At 34.7% G+C, this 13,069-nt stretch overlaps 2 protein-coding genes across 4 annotated transcripts; one reads left to right on the forward strand and one right to left on the reverse strand.

Annotated features, from left to right (window-relative positions):
• The first annotated feature begins 226 nt into the window (after positions 1-226).
• Positions 227-7,699, forward strand: LOC111406287 (3-oxoacyl-[acyl-carrier-protein] reductase 4-like). The gene is made up of 11 exons (XM_023035635.1): positions 227-546; positions 1,534-1,676; positions 2,075-2,128; positions 2,827-2,907; positions 2,998-3,043; positions 3,122-3,216; positions 3,304-3,336; positions 6,303-6,437; positions 6,514-6,607; positions 6,883-6,965; positions 7,421-7,699. Exons 1-11 carry the CDS (start codon positions 381-383, stop codon positions 7,451-7,453), a joined length of 963 nt encoding a protein of 320 aa, XP_022891403.1. The 5' UTR covers positions 227-380; the 3' UTR covers positions 7,454-7,699.
• A 630-nt stretch (positions 7,700-8,329) lies between these two features.
• LOC111406288 (lysine histidine transporter-like 2) lies at positions 8,330-12,533 on the reverse strand. Of its 3 annotated transcripts, none has more exons than XM_023035636.1 (8): positions 12,408-12,533; positions 11,427-11,615; positions 10,281-10,664; positions 9,402-9,795; positions 9,204-9,309; positions 9,017-9,108; positions 8,818-8,886; positions 8,330-8,732 (listed from the first exon to the last, which is right to left on the reverse strand). In XM_023035636.1, the coding sequence occupies exons 2-8, from the start codon at positions 11,603-11,605 to the stop codon at positions 8,634-8,636; spliced, it is 1,323 nt and encodes a 440-aa protein (XP_022891404.1). In that variant the 5' UTR covers positions 11,606-11,615; positions 12,408-12,533; the 3' UTR covers positions 8,330-8,633. The 3 variants fall into 3 exon arrangements, with proteins under 3 accessions (XP_022891404.1, XP_022891405.1, XP_022891406.1); XM_023035637.1 differs by lacking the exon at positions 12,408-12,533 and adding an exon at positions 11,727-11,976; XM_023035638.1 differs by lacking the exon at positions 12,408-12,533 and adding an exon at positions 11,727-11,976 and having other exon boundaries at positions 11,427-11,639.
• Between the last annotated feature and the right edge of the window lie 536 nt (positions 12,534-13,069).

Consider the following 13,069-nt stretch of genomic DNA (forward strand, 5'->3'; position numbering starts at 1 on the left):
CTTTGCTGTTGCATAAGCCAATATGTTGTGAATCTGTGATTGTATTTCTGCCACCTCACCAAACCATTTCCTCATAAAAAGAGCGCCATGAGACATGAACACGTCAAGAGTGACTCAAAAATAACAATTTAAACAAATTTTGTGACTGTCTATGCTTAAAAAATATTTGAGGACTAAAGTAACACAATTCGATAGTTTAGTCCACACTAAGAAAAGACTTCGTTCTCATCGCCAACGCTCATAGTGAGCCTCCGGAAATTCCAAAGCAAAGTTTTTAGTCATTACAGTTCAATTTTTGCGAACATTTTCTCTGTATCTTCCCTGTGGCGACTCTCGTTTCCTCTCGTTTACTTCTATTTTCGATACGCTTGGGACTCAATATGGCTTCCTCAATCGCCGGATCGGCCGCCGCCGCCTTCAATTCCGCCGCAGTTTCCGATAAAACGTGCCGGAAGATGGCTCATCTCCGGCAATTCTCGTCTCAGTTTCAACTTTCACGCTCCTTTAACATGCAATGCAGACCCCTTACCTCTCTCTCTTCCTCAGGTATTTAAGATGTATAGAAGTGCCTGTAATTGGAAGGTCAATCATTTCTGCTGTATAGATTGGGGTTTATTCCAATTAATTAATTAGTATCTAAAATCTAATGCTGGTGGAAAATTTTAAATAAAAAAATTAAGTCTTGATATGCTTTATGTTAAATCCCTAAAAGCCAGTTTATTTTAGTAAAATTTTCGCTTTGATTAGCTAGTAAATACTTGCATTATTCTCATCGTTATGTATTGTGGAGCTTGCACAATTGATTATTCTCGATGAATAATACTTCATTTGGTTACGTTTAGCTTTTCATCAGTATTCTTGGGATTTAAATATTCTCACGTATTTAAATTCTTTCTCTTTGTTCATTATTTATATGCATTTTAGATGTTTACACGTGATAATAAACCACTTTAATCCAACGGAGCTTTTTTACACTGTTCTTTTTCCTAAATACTTAAATCTGACCTAAAGCATCTCATGCTTCTTCATAATGGTGGCATCTCATGCTTCTTCATAATGTTGAAAATCGTTGAAGAAAAAATATCATAAAGTTACAAATCACACTCTAGATTTTGTCAAAATGTGTTGCAAATGGGTTCCATATCCATAAAATTCTTGATCATGTTACAAATATTATGATTCTTGTGATTTAAATTATATATTAACGCATCTAGAAGTAACTCCTACATAAGATGTCTTTCTGACCCTGAACCTTTTGTTCTCATTCATACTTTATCTGTATGAATATCCCTTACATTCTTATTCTCGTATCCCATGGCTTAAATTTTCAATGTGTATTTAAAGGAATCATATCTGTGCGTATAACATACCCAATTTTCTTTTTCTAAACTAATATGCCTTGAAATACTACTAGAAATTACTTCAAGTCATAGATTTAAAGAACTTTGATTAGTTTGATACGACACAATTTGATTTTATTGTGGCTCATCTGCCTTTTGGTATTGCTTCTTTTTAATTTATTGGTATGGCCAGGAGTAAGAGCACAGGTTGCCACCATTGAACAACAAAGTGCTGAAGCAGTGCAAAAAGCAGAGGCTCCTATAGTTATTATCACAGGGGCCTCCCGAGGAATTGGCAAAGCAATTGCTTTGGCTCTGGGAAAGGCTGGTTGTAAGGTCTATTCTGAATCTTATCAGCAATCAAGGGTTCCATTTAGGATACACACTAGTAGGCCTTAAATATTGCAGTTGTGTGCATAATAGTTTTTTAGCATTTGAGTTGAGTGGCACCTGTTGCTCGTATAGTAGTGCAGTCCCTAAAGATAAGATGAGTACTAACAATATTAATCTATGTTCTTATGTTCTATATCTAGTTGTAAAATGAATTAGAGATGGTATTGTTGAAGCTTTTTGGGGTTTTGTCCATTATTACAGTCACTGAAGACTCCTTTGATTTATTGTAACCCTTTAGTTTAATAAAATAGTGAACTTATATAAACACCATTTACAAGAGTATGGATTGACTTCCACTTTACCTTTCCTTTTGCAAAAGGTGATTTTTGATTCTATTGCAGGTTCTGGTGAATTATGCAAGGTCATCAAAGCAGGCAGAAGATGTCTGCAAAGAGGTAATGCAACTGATATGACTTAAACAATGAGTAGTATACTATTATATTTCCTTCATTGCTTATAAGTTGCAACAATTCTTGTCAAAATTCTGTAAGTACTTGTAGATATATATGTCAATTCCTTCCATTTACTATTTTACTTGAGCTTTGCTGATTGAAAATTTCATATATAGAGCATTCATTGCTCTATGCTGCTCCAACACTTAAATTATGGTGTTGTTCTTGTGATTTGACTCTTTTGGAAACATACGTGACTTTCTAACACCTATACAAAATACTATTCTACTACTGTACTCTTTCATCTTTTTTATTTTTTTTATTTGATATCTATTATTTCTTAAAAATGCATTAGTTTGACTATTTTCTAATTTTCTATTCATGTAAAACATCTTTAGAGCCTCACAATTTTAGCTACTACTATTGCAAGTGATGTGTCCTCAAGTCTGACATTTAGATACCACTCGTGTCCAACACCCCCGCTCAAGTTAAGTAGGTGCTGTGTATATTTTTGTGGGGAGGGGGGGGGGGGGGGGGGGTGGATGCCAAATGGGAAAAGCAACAAAGAAAGTAAAAATGTCACACAGAGCTTATCAGCATTTAGCAATATGTTTTTAACTACCAACGACGCTGTTTTTTATTTTTTATTTTATTTTAAAATAGAAAGTGATTGGGAATTGTCTACTATATATTTCATACAGATTGAGGCATTTGGTGGACAAGCTCTTACTTTTGGTGGGGATGTATCGAAAGAAGCAGATGTGGAGTCAATGATTAAAACTGTAAGCAATCAGTATAGATCTCTTATTTTTTAGCTTTTGCATCACATTTCATGTCATTGTGTTAATCTTATGTTATTGGGACATGTGCAGGCAGTCGATGCATGGGGAACTGTAGATGTTTTGATTAACAATGCAGGTACCAAAAGTCCAACCTTGTATGGTGGCATATCTAATTTTCAACTTCATGGTCTTTTAAACTTTTAAACGGTTTCAGGTATTACAAGGGATGGTTTATTGATGAGAATGAAGACATCTCAGTGGCAGGAGGTTATTGATCTAAATCTTACTGGGGTGTTCTTGTGCACACAGGCGAGTTTTTACAAACTCTTACCTATATGAAGATATGGATAATTAAAAAATTCATATAATTTGATATGAGATCATAATTTTTTGCAGGCAGCTGCCAAACTAATGATGAAGAAGAAAAAGGTAGTCCCATCTTGTATTCTATTATATCTAGAGCTAGTTAGAACACGTTTAAGCTTAAACTGTTGACTATAATTTTTAAAATAAAAATCTTTTTATTGATCAAAATTGGAAGTTAGCACATTACTTATTCAGAGAGGGACATAAGAGTTACTTTCAAAATAATAAACGTTGTTTACTTAAAAGTAAAATAAGCACCTTATCCAAACATATTGGAAAACATAAAGTGACAAAAAGTAACTTTTGCTTATTTTTTAAGCTTAGCCAAACTTGGTCTTAATTTAGGTCACTGGCCAAAAACTCCATCTTTTTACATCTTATAGTTTTTTTATATTATGTATTTCTTTTGGGGAGAGTATAAACAGTTCCAGTTCTTCTTCTTCTTCTTTAGGAAAATTAGTGTTGGAATCCCCAACATTTGAGGTTGTGTATATATGGGTCCCCAACCTATGTAACTCTGTGAATTTAGATCCCCACATTACGGAAACCATCAATTTAACTGTTTGAAATTCAGATTTGATGCTAAAATGATGATTATACCCTGACTTTAAATAAATAATAAAAGGAAAAGAAATGGAAAACAATATATTTAGTCTTCATGCACACCCCCACCTCCTCTCTTTTTTGCCGCCACCCCATTTTGCCAGGCAACAGATAGTGTTCCTCATATCTTCCTGGGAAAAACTCCTAATATGCTAAATGCCTGCATATGGCTACAAGTATATCCCATGGAGGATCCCTGCTTATTTGATTTCAATGGATTTCTGATTTCTTGTGATTTCAAGTCAACCAGCCTTTTTTAGGTAAACAATTGAGGCCAATTTTATTACCCAAGAACAAAGGTCCAAATCTAATTATGTGGTTTAGGGCAGATAACTGCATTGGTTAGAATCGTCCAAATTTTTGGTGATTATCACCGTAACAACCTTCGTCTTCTATTTATGAGTAGAACAGAACATATGCTTTTTTTGATACTGTGAAGAGGTTTGAGCATCCTGGGGCATGATTTCCATGGCTACTGTGGGAGTGCTTGTGGTGGGAAAAATACGGCGTGGATGGTAGGGAAATTTGCTGGTCGGTGGTGGTAGTGGAGTGGGTTGGTGACGAAGAAGAGATTATGCCCCTATTAGGTGGAAATTACAATTAAGATTTTAATTCGAGTTAGAGTCAACAATTAATTTTAACCATACATTTCATGGGATTCACAATTTTTCAACCACAAGTTTCATCAACTCAGGGCCGGCCCTGAGGCCAAGTGACCAAGGCAAAGGCCTTGGGCCTTAGAATTTTGACTTGGGCCTAGGACTTCAAACTTAAGATTGGCTAAAAAAAGGACTGAATAGATATAATTGATTTCACATAACATCAGTTGCATAACAAGTGGCCTCAAAGAAAATTCTTGAAATTATTCTTGAATTCTCCTTCCAACTGTCCAACGATTCGACTTCCTACTAGGGTATTTGAGTCTGATTCGATCCAAGCCATCGGCGGAGTCTCCAACGGGCAACATCTGCTATCATAGACAATAATGCAACTAAGCTATAGTGCAAGAGAGCACTCACTGTTCTGCGCTAAGGAAACCACACGAAAGCCCTAAAGTTGATGAAGGATGTGTGCTTTAAACATGAGAAATTAGTTTAAGATATTGTAATTTTTTCAAGTTTAGGATTGTCTTGTAGATTTTTTGGCCATTGAGAGAAATTCCTTTCAAGTTATTTTTATTTTTATTTATTTATTTTTTAGAATTTACCGTTTCTAGTTTCTAAGTTGCCTACGTAATTTGGTAACAAAAGTAGGGTTTCTTTCATTCTTTGCCTCCGCGGGAATTGTGGAATTGGGATTGAAAGCATCAATTATGCACTTGGTTAAGAACTCTTGGTTAGATTAGTATATTGCTGAAGATAATTGGAATTTTTTAAAATTTTATGAACTCTTCTAAATCTTACTTTCTAGTCTTAGGCTTTGTTTGTCTTCCTTTCTACCACATTTTACCACATTATTTTTTTTACAGTACTCATTTTCAACTATACATTCTTCATTAAAATAATATTACACGTAAATCAAAAACATTTCTTTCTTTTTTAATCATATATTTCAACATCAATCACTATTCTATAGTACATTACACACAAATAATGGGGCACAAACAAGCACTTAATGTTGTTTGGTTATTTCTTGCATGGTGATTGTTGAATTCCTTCGCTTTGTGATATTTGGGAATCTTGAACTCATCAATCAAGTCCTATTGTTCTTTGCTTATAAATTTGATTATGAATCTTGCAAAAGAAAACAGAATAAAAATGTTGAACAATTGATAAAAGAATTAATCTATTTGTATTATGTTTTTGCACATCATTGTTGAATGTTGATTGTGGCGAAAAAGTGTTGGTTGAAAAGATGAATTGTTTTGTTTTTTAAATTGTCTAATCACAACATGCTACGTGACATGTTGTCAACAATATTGTCAAAATCATTGTACACCAAACATTGTTGTTGATTAAATCTTAAGAGAGGGTCCTTGATAAGTTTTTTAGTGGTAGTAAACAAAATTATAGGGTCTCATGATAATTAGTCGCTTAGGACATTAAAATTCTTAGACTGGCCTTGAATCAACTCTATTAAAATCTACTATAAATCTGATTTTAATCCACACCAAATATGGGCTATATTTTCTCTCTTTTTCTTCTTTTTTTGTTTGGCAGATTCCCCACCCCCACCCCTTCTTCACAGAGTTTCATAGGTTGAGGACCCATGACCTCGTTTTTGAAGGTTGGTGAATGGGGATTACCAAATTTTCCTCTTTCTTGAATTACAAAGTTCAACTACTCTACATTCAAGCATCTTAAATAATTATGAATGCTGAATTCTCAGGACTCAGGTTTAGAATTTATATGTAGACCTAAAATCTGGATAAGTTTGTTTTATTTTCTTGGTCTCAAGACTAATGTAAATGTCAACTGATTTTGCAGGGAAGGATTATCAATATAGCATCAGTTGTCGGCCTTGTTGGGAATGTGGGCCAAGCCAATTACAGTGCAGCAAAAGCTGGTGTAATTGGCTTTACAAAATCAGTTGCCAAGGAATATTCAAGCAGGAATATTAATGTGAGAGTTTCAAAAGTTGATCTACAAATATTTTAGTTTGTGGAAGTTAAAAGTTAAGTGAGGCTTCAATTGACAGGTAAATGCTGTTGCTCCTGGGTTCATTGCATCAGATATGACTGCTAAGCTTGGGGAAGACATTGAGAAAAAGATTTTGGAGACTATTCCATTGGGTGAGTTATTTAACTATTTGATCATACATGACTTAATCTATCCATTTGGCTTCCCTTTTCATCACGTGACATCCACAAAATTGCATTCAACTTTATAGTATCCGAAGTGATTAGTCAAATTATCTGAATGGTTGTCAGTTGGCACTGCAACTAATTTCCACATATAAGTTACGTTACGATATAATCTACTTGGCTATTTTAGCTGGCTCGTAGTAGATTGTATATTATGTATTGATATTTGACTGTTATACTGATTATACTGTTATTCTTGACAGGAAGGTATGGCCAACCTGAAGAAGTTGCTGGACTCGTGGAATTCTTGGCCCTTAATCCTGCCGCCAGTTACATCACTGGACAGGTTTTTGAAACATTCCAGTCTCTTGAGCTCCTTTCTGTCATGATGTGCTTAGCATTATCAAAAGAAGCTATAATATCCACAAGTTAATTTAGCCAAATGCTGTGTTCAGTAGGAGGAGAAATTTTGGTAGGAAGGCAAATGAAGAAGGAAAATTAGTTTCCCATTGTTAAAATGTTGGAGAAAGAAGATCTAAACAATATTTTGTAGTCTATTTTCCATCCATCACACCAAATACGAGATAAATTAGCTTTCAGCCTGTAAAAGGATAAAAATTGGTATTTTCCATGTCTCTTTCTTTCCATCCATCTTCCAATCTACGAAACACACCCTAATATTCGACTTTTAACTAACAACTTTGCACTCGCTCGCACTCTCACTCTCCTCACCCTTGTTAACTTGTTCTAAATGGCTCGGAATTTTTCCTTCCCTTGTTAACGGTTCGTCATTGCATGCAGGTATTTACCATTGATGGAGGTATGGTGATGTAAAAACCAAACTTGACGCCCCTCCACGTCCTCTTATTTGTACGCAGTTCTTGACTTGAAATAATGTAGTCCTAAGGTGAGTTTTGAAATGATTTATTCTAACATTAAGCTTTTGTTAAGTGAGGTCTATAGAATTCTCTTTCCTGCTGCAATGGATACTTTTACGGTCATGACATATGGTATCTTGAATCTGGGTACTTTTCAACTATTGGTTTTCGCATTCAACTCTAACTAAATGTTATTAGCAAATAGAGTGGTATTACAAATTAGTTTGGGTTTGTGACATGCTTGAGAAATCGCTGGAAGTTCAGTCTTTGCAGATAAAATTAACTCAGTTATGTCCTTCTGTGTTTGTTAAAAATCCAGATTTTTAGCAAATTTTGATAAAAGTTATTGGAATGATTGGTTAAGAAATTGATAAAAGTTGTGGATCTCATGAAATGTGTGTAAAAATAATTGTTGATTTTGAACGAAACTGGACTAAGTCAAGGACGGTGAGGGCACATGGAAAATGGTCTTTTTCATAACCAAATTGAATGGTTTGCTACATCGGACAACGTAACAAACGACAAAGAAAAGAAGACGTTCTGTGTAAACTCATAGTTTCGAATATCCAGTTCAAATAAAGAAAAGACATGGTTGAACCAAAATAATTTTGTTTATTAGTTTAATTTTGTTTTTGGGGACGTAGCCAATGCTTATTCTTCCGACAAGCCTGCCTTCATTATTGTCTCATGTAAGAGTCTGGATCGTGTTTCAGTTCAAATTCAAGTGCAGTCGATCATCTTCTTAGATCAGCTACTGATCGTTCAATTAATTGTTAGTTTACATTCATGTCATAGGACGACACATTCTTTTAATAGAAAATACGTGGAAAAAGTTGACCAAAAGTGCAATAATTAAAGATGTAATGAAGAAAAAGAACATTTGCAACATTCTAAACAAATGATCTAATTAATATGTAAACTGAATACCTCGACACTACTAACACTACCTTATTAAAAAGACATCAAGACTTCTATCCATTGCATGTTTGTAGAAAACTTGCAGAAGCTACGAAATCATTGGTGTGATTTATTTATGTTGTCACTGACATGGTCGAACGCGTAACAATAGATCGAACAAATGACAAGATCGCGTTTAAATGCTGAGAAATCGAGCCTATATCTTCGGATATAAAACCTCATTGGTAGAATTTGTAGTTGCTTGCAGACAAAATTATGTTCCTCAATCCACCAATGGGTGCCAGAATCATCAACAGAACCCCTAAGACGATGAAGGTCTGAAATTCGAGAATTCAAAATAATTATTGCCAGTCTTAAAGGAAGAAAAAAAGGAATAACGTATAATAATTTGATGTAACATACCCAATTCATACACCAAGATAGGCTGAATCTTTTGGGTTTTTTGATGATGAGCCACATGATGCAGGGTAGCTGTATATGAACAAGAAAAGTAGAGGTGTCAAAAGGGTTCGACAGTCGAGCTATGTGATAGCCCGTCCCATAAAAAAATCCGGGATAGTTAAGAAAAACACGAAAAAGAAAAATGAAGTAAAGCACTCACATAGTATGTTGTTGGAGCCAAAGCAAAACCACCAAAGAATCCAAGTAGACCGCCAAAAAATGGGAATGTCATGCCAATGAACATTGTAATTCCTGCAGTGGAAAATAAGCATGAATCCATAAATCCTTTTTCTCTATACAGACACCTATATTCAATCTATCCCTATGACTAGAGACGACGTTCTTACCAACATATAAGGTACGAGTAGTGAACCGAAGCTTGGTTGAAGGCTTAAACTTATATTTCTTTACAAGACAAGTCTCTATCATGTCAAACACCGGCATGGCATATATCTGAGTTTTGAAAAAATAAAGATGAATAAAAACAGAAAAATATAACTCTGCGAATAAAACGGAACAAGAAATTTTCAAAAATAAAAAATCACCTGATAGCTTCCAATGACATGAATAACAACAAACATATTTGCCAATGCAATAAGCCAATTGGGTTTTTCAAGTGAAAGAAGAATATTGTCATCTACTGCATTCCCAAAAGTGTGATATCCAATGAATGCAACTGGGAAATAACAAATGGCAACAATTATATATGCAAATATTACTCCTTTCCACATGGGCCCTTTTGAAGGTTTCTCAGGAGTTGAGGGAATTGTTGCCTGAATTTCTAACACCACATTGTGTCCAGCATAGGCAAAAGCCACATCACCCAATGCATTGAAGAAGTTGAATACATTCCCGGTTGTAGTCGAGGATCGTGGGCCATAGCTCACGTTTGCCTGAGCTCCCTTAGCGAGTGAAGTTGCCCAAGCAATAACCGAATAACTGCGATTGACAGGGAAAACTTAGTAAAATTTATGTCAAAACAACCACCCTTTAGGCCTTGGGTACTATTGTTCTCCAGAGTCTTGTTCTTGGGACTTGAAAAGTCACCACTCGTACAATGAGTTCTCCAGTGTGGTATGAGGATGCACTCGGAAACTCATTATACGGAGTGGTGATGGTTCGAGTCTTGTGGACGCACTTTCTGAGGATGATGCCATCCACAACAAATAGCGTTATGTCAAAACCACCACCCTTTAGGCCTTTGGTAATATCATTCTCCAAAGTAATGTATGTTGGACTTGAAAAGTCACCACTCGTATAATGAGTTCTCAAGTGTGTGGTATGAGGATGCCATTATACAGAGTGGTGAGTGCTCGAGTTCAGGGAATGTCACTTTCGGGAATGATGCTATAGAGAACAAATAGAATCCCAACATAAAACATCATCATAAAGAAGAATACTAGGTTGTAGTCGATGATTCTTACGTTAGAGACATCACAGCTGCAGAAAAGGAAATGACCGAAATCGAGTTGAAATTAGGCAGATGGGATATCACAAAGTGAACGGAAGCAAAGATCAAGATGAAAAGGGTGAGTGAGATATCCTTGCAACTTGGACAGACTGTATCATGGAATTTTTTCAGAGATTTTCCTCCGGTAACCATGTAAACGATGCAAGTACTGACTTCAACGACAACCTGTTGAGGTACAACGATCCAAAGGCCGAGCTTTTCACCAAAGGCGTGTTGGCCTAGTTCGTGGTACCTGTCGAACCTCTTACCAGGAACCATTTCGTGCATTTCGACCATTTGCCATAATGTGTAGAAGGTGATGAGCCAAGAAAGGATCATAATTGTAATTCCAGGTCCCCTGCAAATCAAAGGGATAGAAATTCTTTAGTTCGAGAAATTTTTAATAAATTTGGAATCAGCTATGTGAATTCTTATTCGAGATTTTGTCCAGTTCATTACTACATCAAAAACAGCATTCAAGTTCGGTAATTGAATGAAAATTTTCTAATGCAGTGAGACGAAAGATTGTTTAGTTCCACGAAAGGGCGAACATTTTTACCCGAACCCACCCCGACCCAAATTAGAACTGAACCAAACCAGTCAGTTCAGTCCGATTCACGTAAAAGTCAGGTTCTGATACGAATATCGGTTGATTATAGCTATAAAACCAATTTTTTAAATAGGTCCAAAAATATATTTTTATAACATCTTAACTAAATCGTAATTTATATAAATTCATCTGCATTGAGAATAGAATAGACAGTTTTATTTTATATTAAAATTTTATTTTTAAAGCATAAAATAGACAGTTTGGCTCTGGTCGATTTCGGTTCATTTTTCCCCTTTAGAACCAATGTGACCAACCAAATTCCAAGTACTGATTGGTTCGACCCGGTTCTCAAGATATCATGATCGAACCTCCAGATGCTTACTCCAAGAAAGACTCGTAGGGTTGTGGTAAATTGTGAGTAAGCGAAAAACTTTATCGAATTCAATATCGTGAATCCTAATACACATTTTTTTGTAAGATTCGGTAAAAAGATTAAAAAAAAAAAGAAAAAAAAGAAAGGAAATCCAATATATGAAGTTCTAATGCATGGGAGACGAAGAGATGACGTACCATCCAAGTTCCGACATGGCGTACGGGAGACTGAGGACACCGGCGCCGACCATGGCGGTGACGTTGTGAAAAGTCGAATACCACCATTTGGCATTCCGAGAAGAAGTGATCGGAAGCCAATCATCAATTGCCTTTTGCTCTGCGGTTCTCTCATCGTTCTGTGGTTCATGAAAAGCCATTTTTTCCTCCCTGAAAGCAAGATTTCGAAGAGGACTATGAAATAGACAAGAAACTGATAGAATCTTGTAACCACAGAACGATAAGAATAAACTGATATTAATGAAACCAATATATACATACAGATTTTCGCGAATGTACGTAGAATATTTGCTCGCAGGAATCAGGATGTCCTCTAACAACGTTAGACAATTTCCTAATTTTTATCTAAGGATTTTGAGCCATTGAAAAACCAGATTCTATGGTTCTTTTTAGGGTTCGTGAAAGTTAATATCGTGCATTGAATCTTCCGAAATTATTGGAAATCCATTTATGGGCTAACAAAATTTGACCTCAAAAGGGGTGATATTTCGAATTCTTCTAAATTTAGGTATCCTAAATTGAGATTTAAATGAAATCATTAAAAGTTTAGGTGTCCTTGAGATTTTAATGAATTTCATTAATAGATGGATTTAAAGTATTTATAAGAATTTCATTAATAGATGAATTTCAAGTTCAAAATATGGTATTAACAAAATTTTGAATTTTCACAATTTTTAATGAAATTATTGTGAAAATTGTGGAAATCCATTCAAATCCACAAAATTCACTAAAATTTATAATATCTTAAAATCTATTATAATCTTAGTTGAAGACACCTTGTAAAATTTAATGTTTAATGATATGAAAATCATATATATCTACTGGGTTTCAAACTTGACTCGATTAGAAGAAGTACAACAAGATATTTGACAATTTGAGTACCATATTTTCAAAGAACTAATATCGTATCGAGATCGTAAGAAAGAGACAAAATATTTTTACCTTATTTGACAATGGCTACGTCCACCCAATGAAAGTTTATCTCATAGTATACAAAGCATGGTAGTATTTATAGTGATGGACTTCCATTAAACATTGCCTGAGAAGGATAATAAAGAAAATCCTAATTTGAATAAAGTAGGATGATAAAGAAATTCCTAATTTCGTTAGAACTCTAAACCCTTTTGTGGGTACCTTTTTTTTTTATATATAGAATATTAGTTCGAATTGAACTGTACAATGGATAAAATATTAACGTGTGGACCAAACATGTAATAAAATTTTAACAACGTTAAACATATAACAAATTTTGTGAAGTCGGTCACTTCATGTGGGGGTATCTTGAAAAGATGCAAGGCTGTTCGTTACTCTCTACCAAACTAAATTATAAGGTATTTTTGTTGTCCATATTTATTGGAATGATTTCCAACCTAATTTTCTTTGTTTAAATGTTTCTGCTAAAATTTTCCAATATGGGGAAAAAAATAAAACCATGCACATAACACCAAAATTTCCCAAAAAAAGTTAGATTCAAAAATTTAGGATGTAAAGGCTGATATTTAAGAAAGTCAATATAATGAATTCATGTATAACATTAAAAGTTATTAATGAAACATAGAATTTATTTACAATAAAATCTATATTTATCTTCATAGCAAGTTCTC

The sequence above is a fragment of the Olea europaea genome, chromosome 12, assembly GCF_002742605.1.
Source record: "Olea europaea var. sylvestris chromosome 12, O_europaea_v1, whole genome shotgun sequence".
NCBI lineage: Eukaryota > Viridiplantae > Streptophyta > Magnoliopsida > Lamiales > Oleaceae > Olea > Olea europaea.

Excerpts from the sequence above, each read along its gene's own strand:
- LOC111406287 (XM_023035635.1), top strand. The coding sequence starts at position 381 with ATGGCTTCCTCAATCGCCGGATCGGCCGCCGCCGCCTTCAATTCCGCC. Across the intron at positions 3,217-3,303 it reads GGGTGTTCTTGTGCACACAG|GCAGCTGCCAAACTAATGAT; the intron begins GCGAGTTTTTAC and ends AATTTTTTGCAG. Across the intron at positions 3,337-6,302 it reads TAATGATGAAGAAGAAAAAG|GGAAGGATTATCAATATAGC; the intron begins GTAGTCCCATCT and ends CTGATTTTGCAG.
- LOC111406288 (XM_023035636.1), bottom strand. The coding sequence starts at position 11,605 with ATGGCTTTTCATGAACCACAGAACGATGAGAGAACCGCAGAGCAAAAG. Across the intron at positions 9,109-9,203 it reads TACTCGTACCTTATATGTTG|GAATTACAATGTTCATTGGC; the intron begins GTAAGAACGTCG and ends TTTCCACTGCAG. Across the intron at positions 8,887-9,016 it reads TGGCTCCAACAACATACTAT|CTACCCTGCATCATGTGGCT; the intron begins GTGAGTGCTTTA and ends GTTCATATACAG.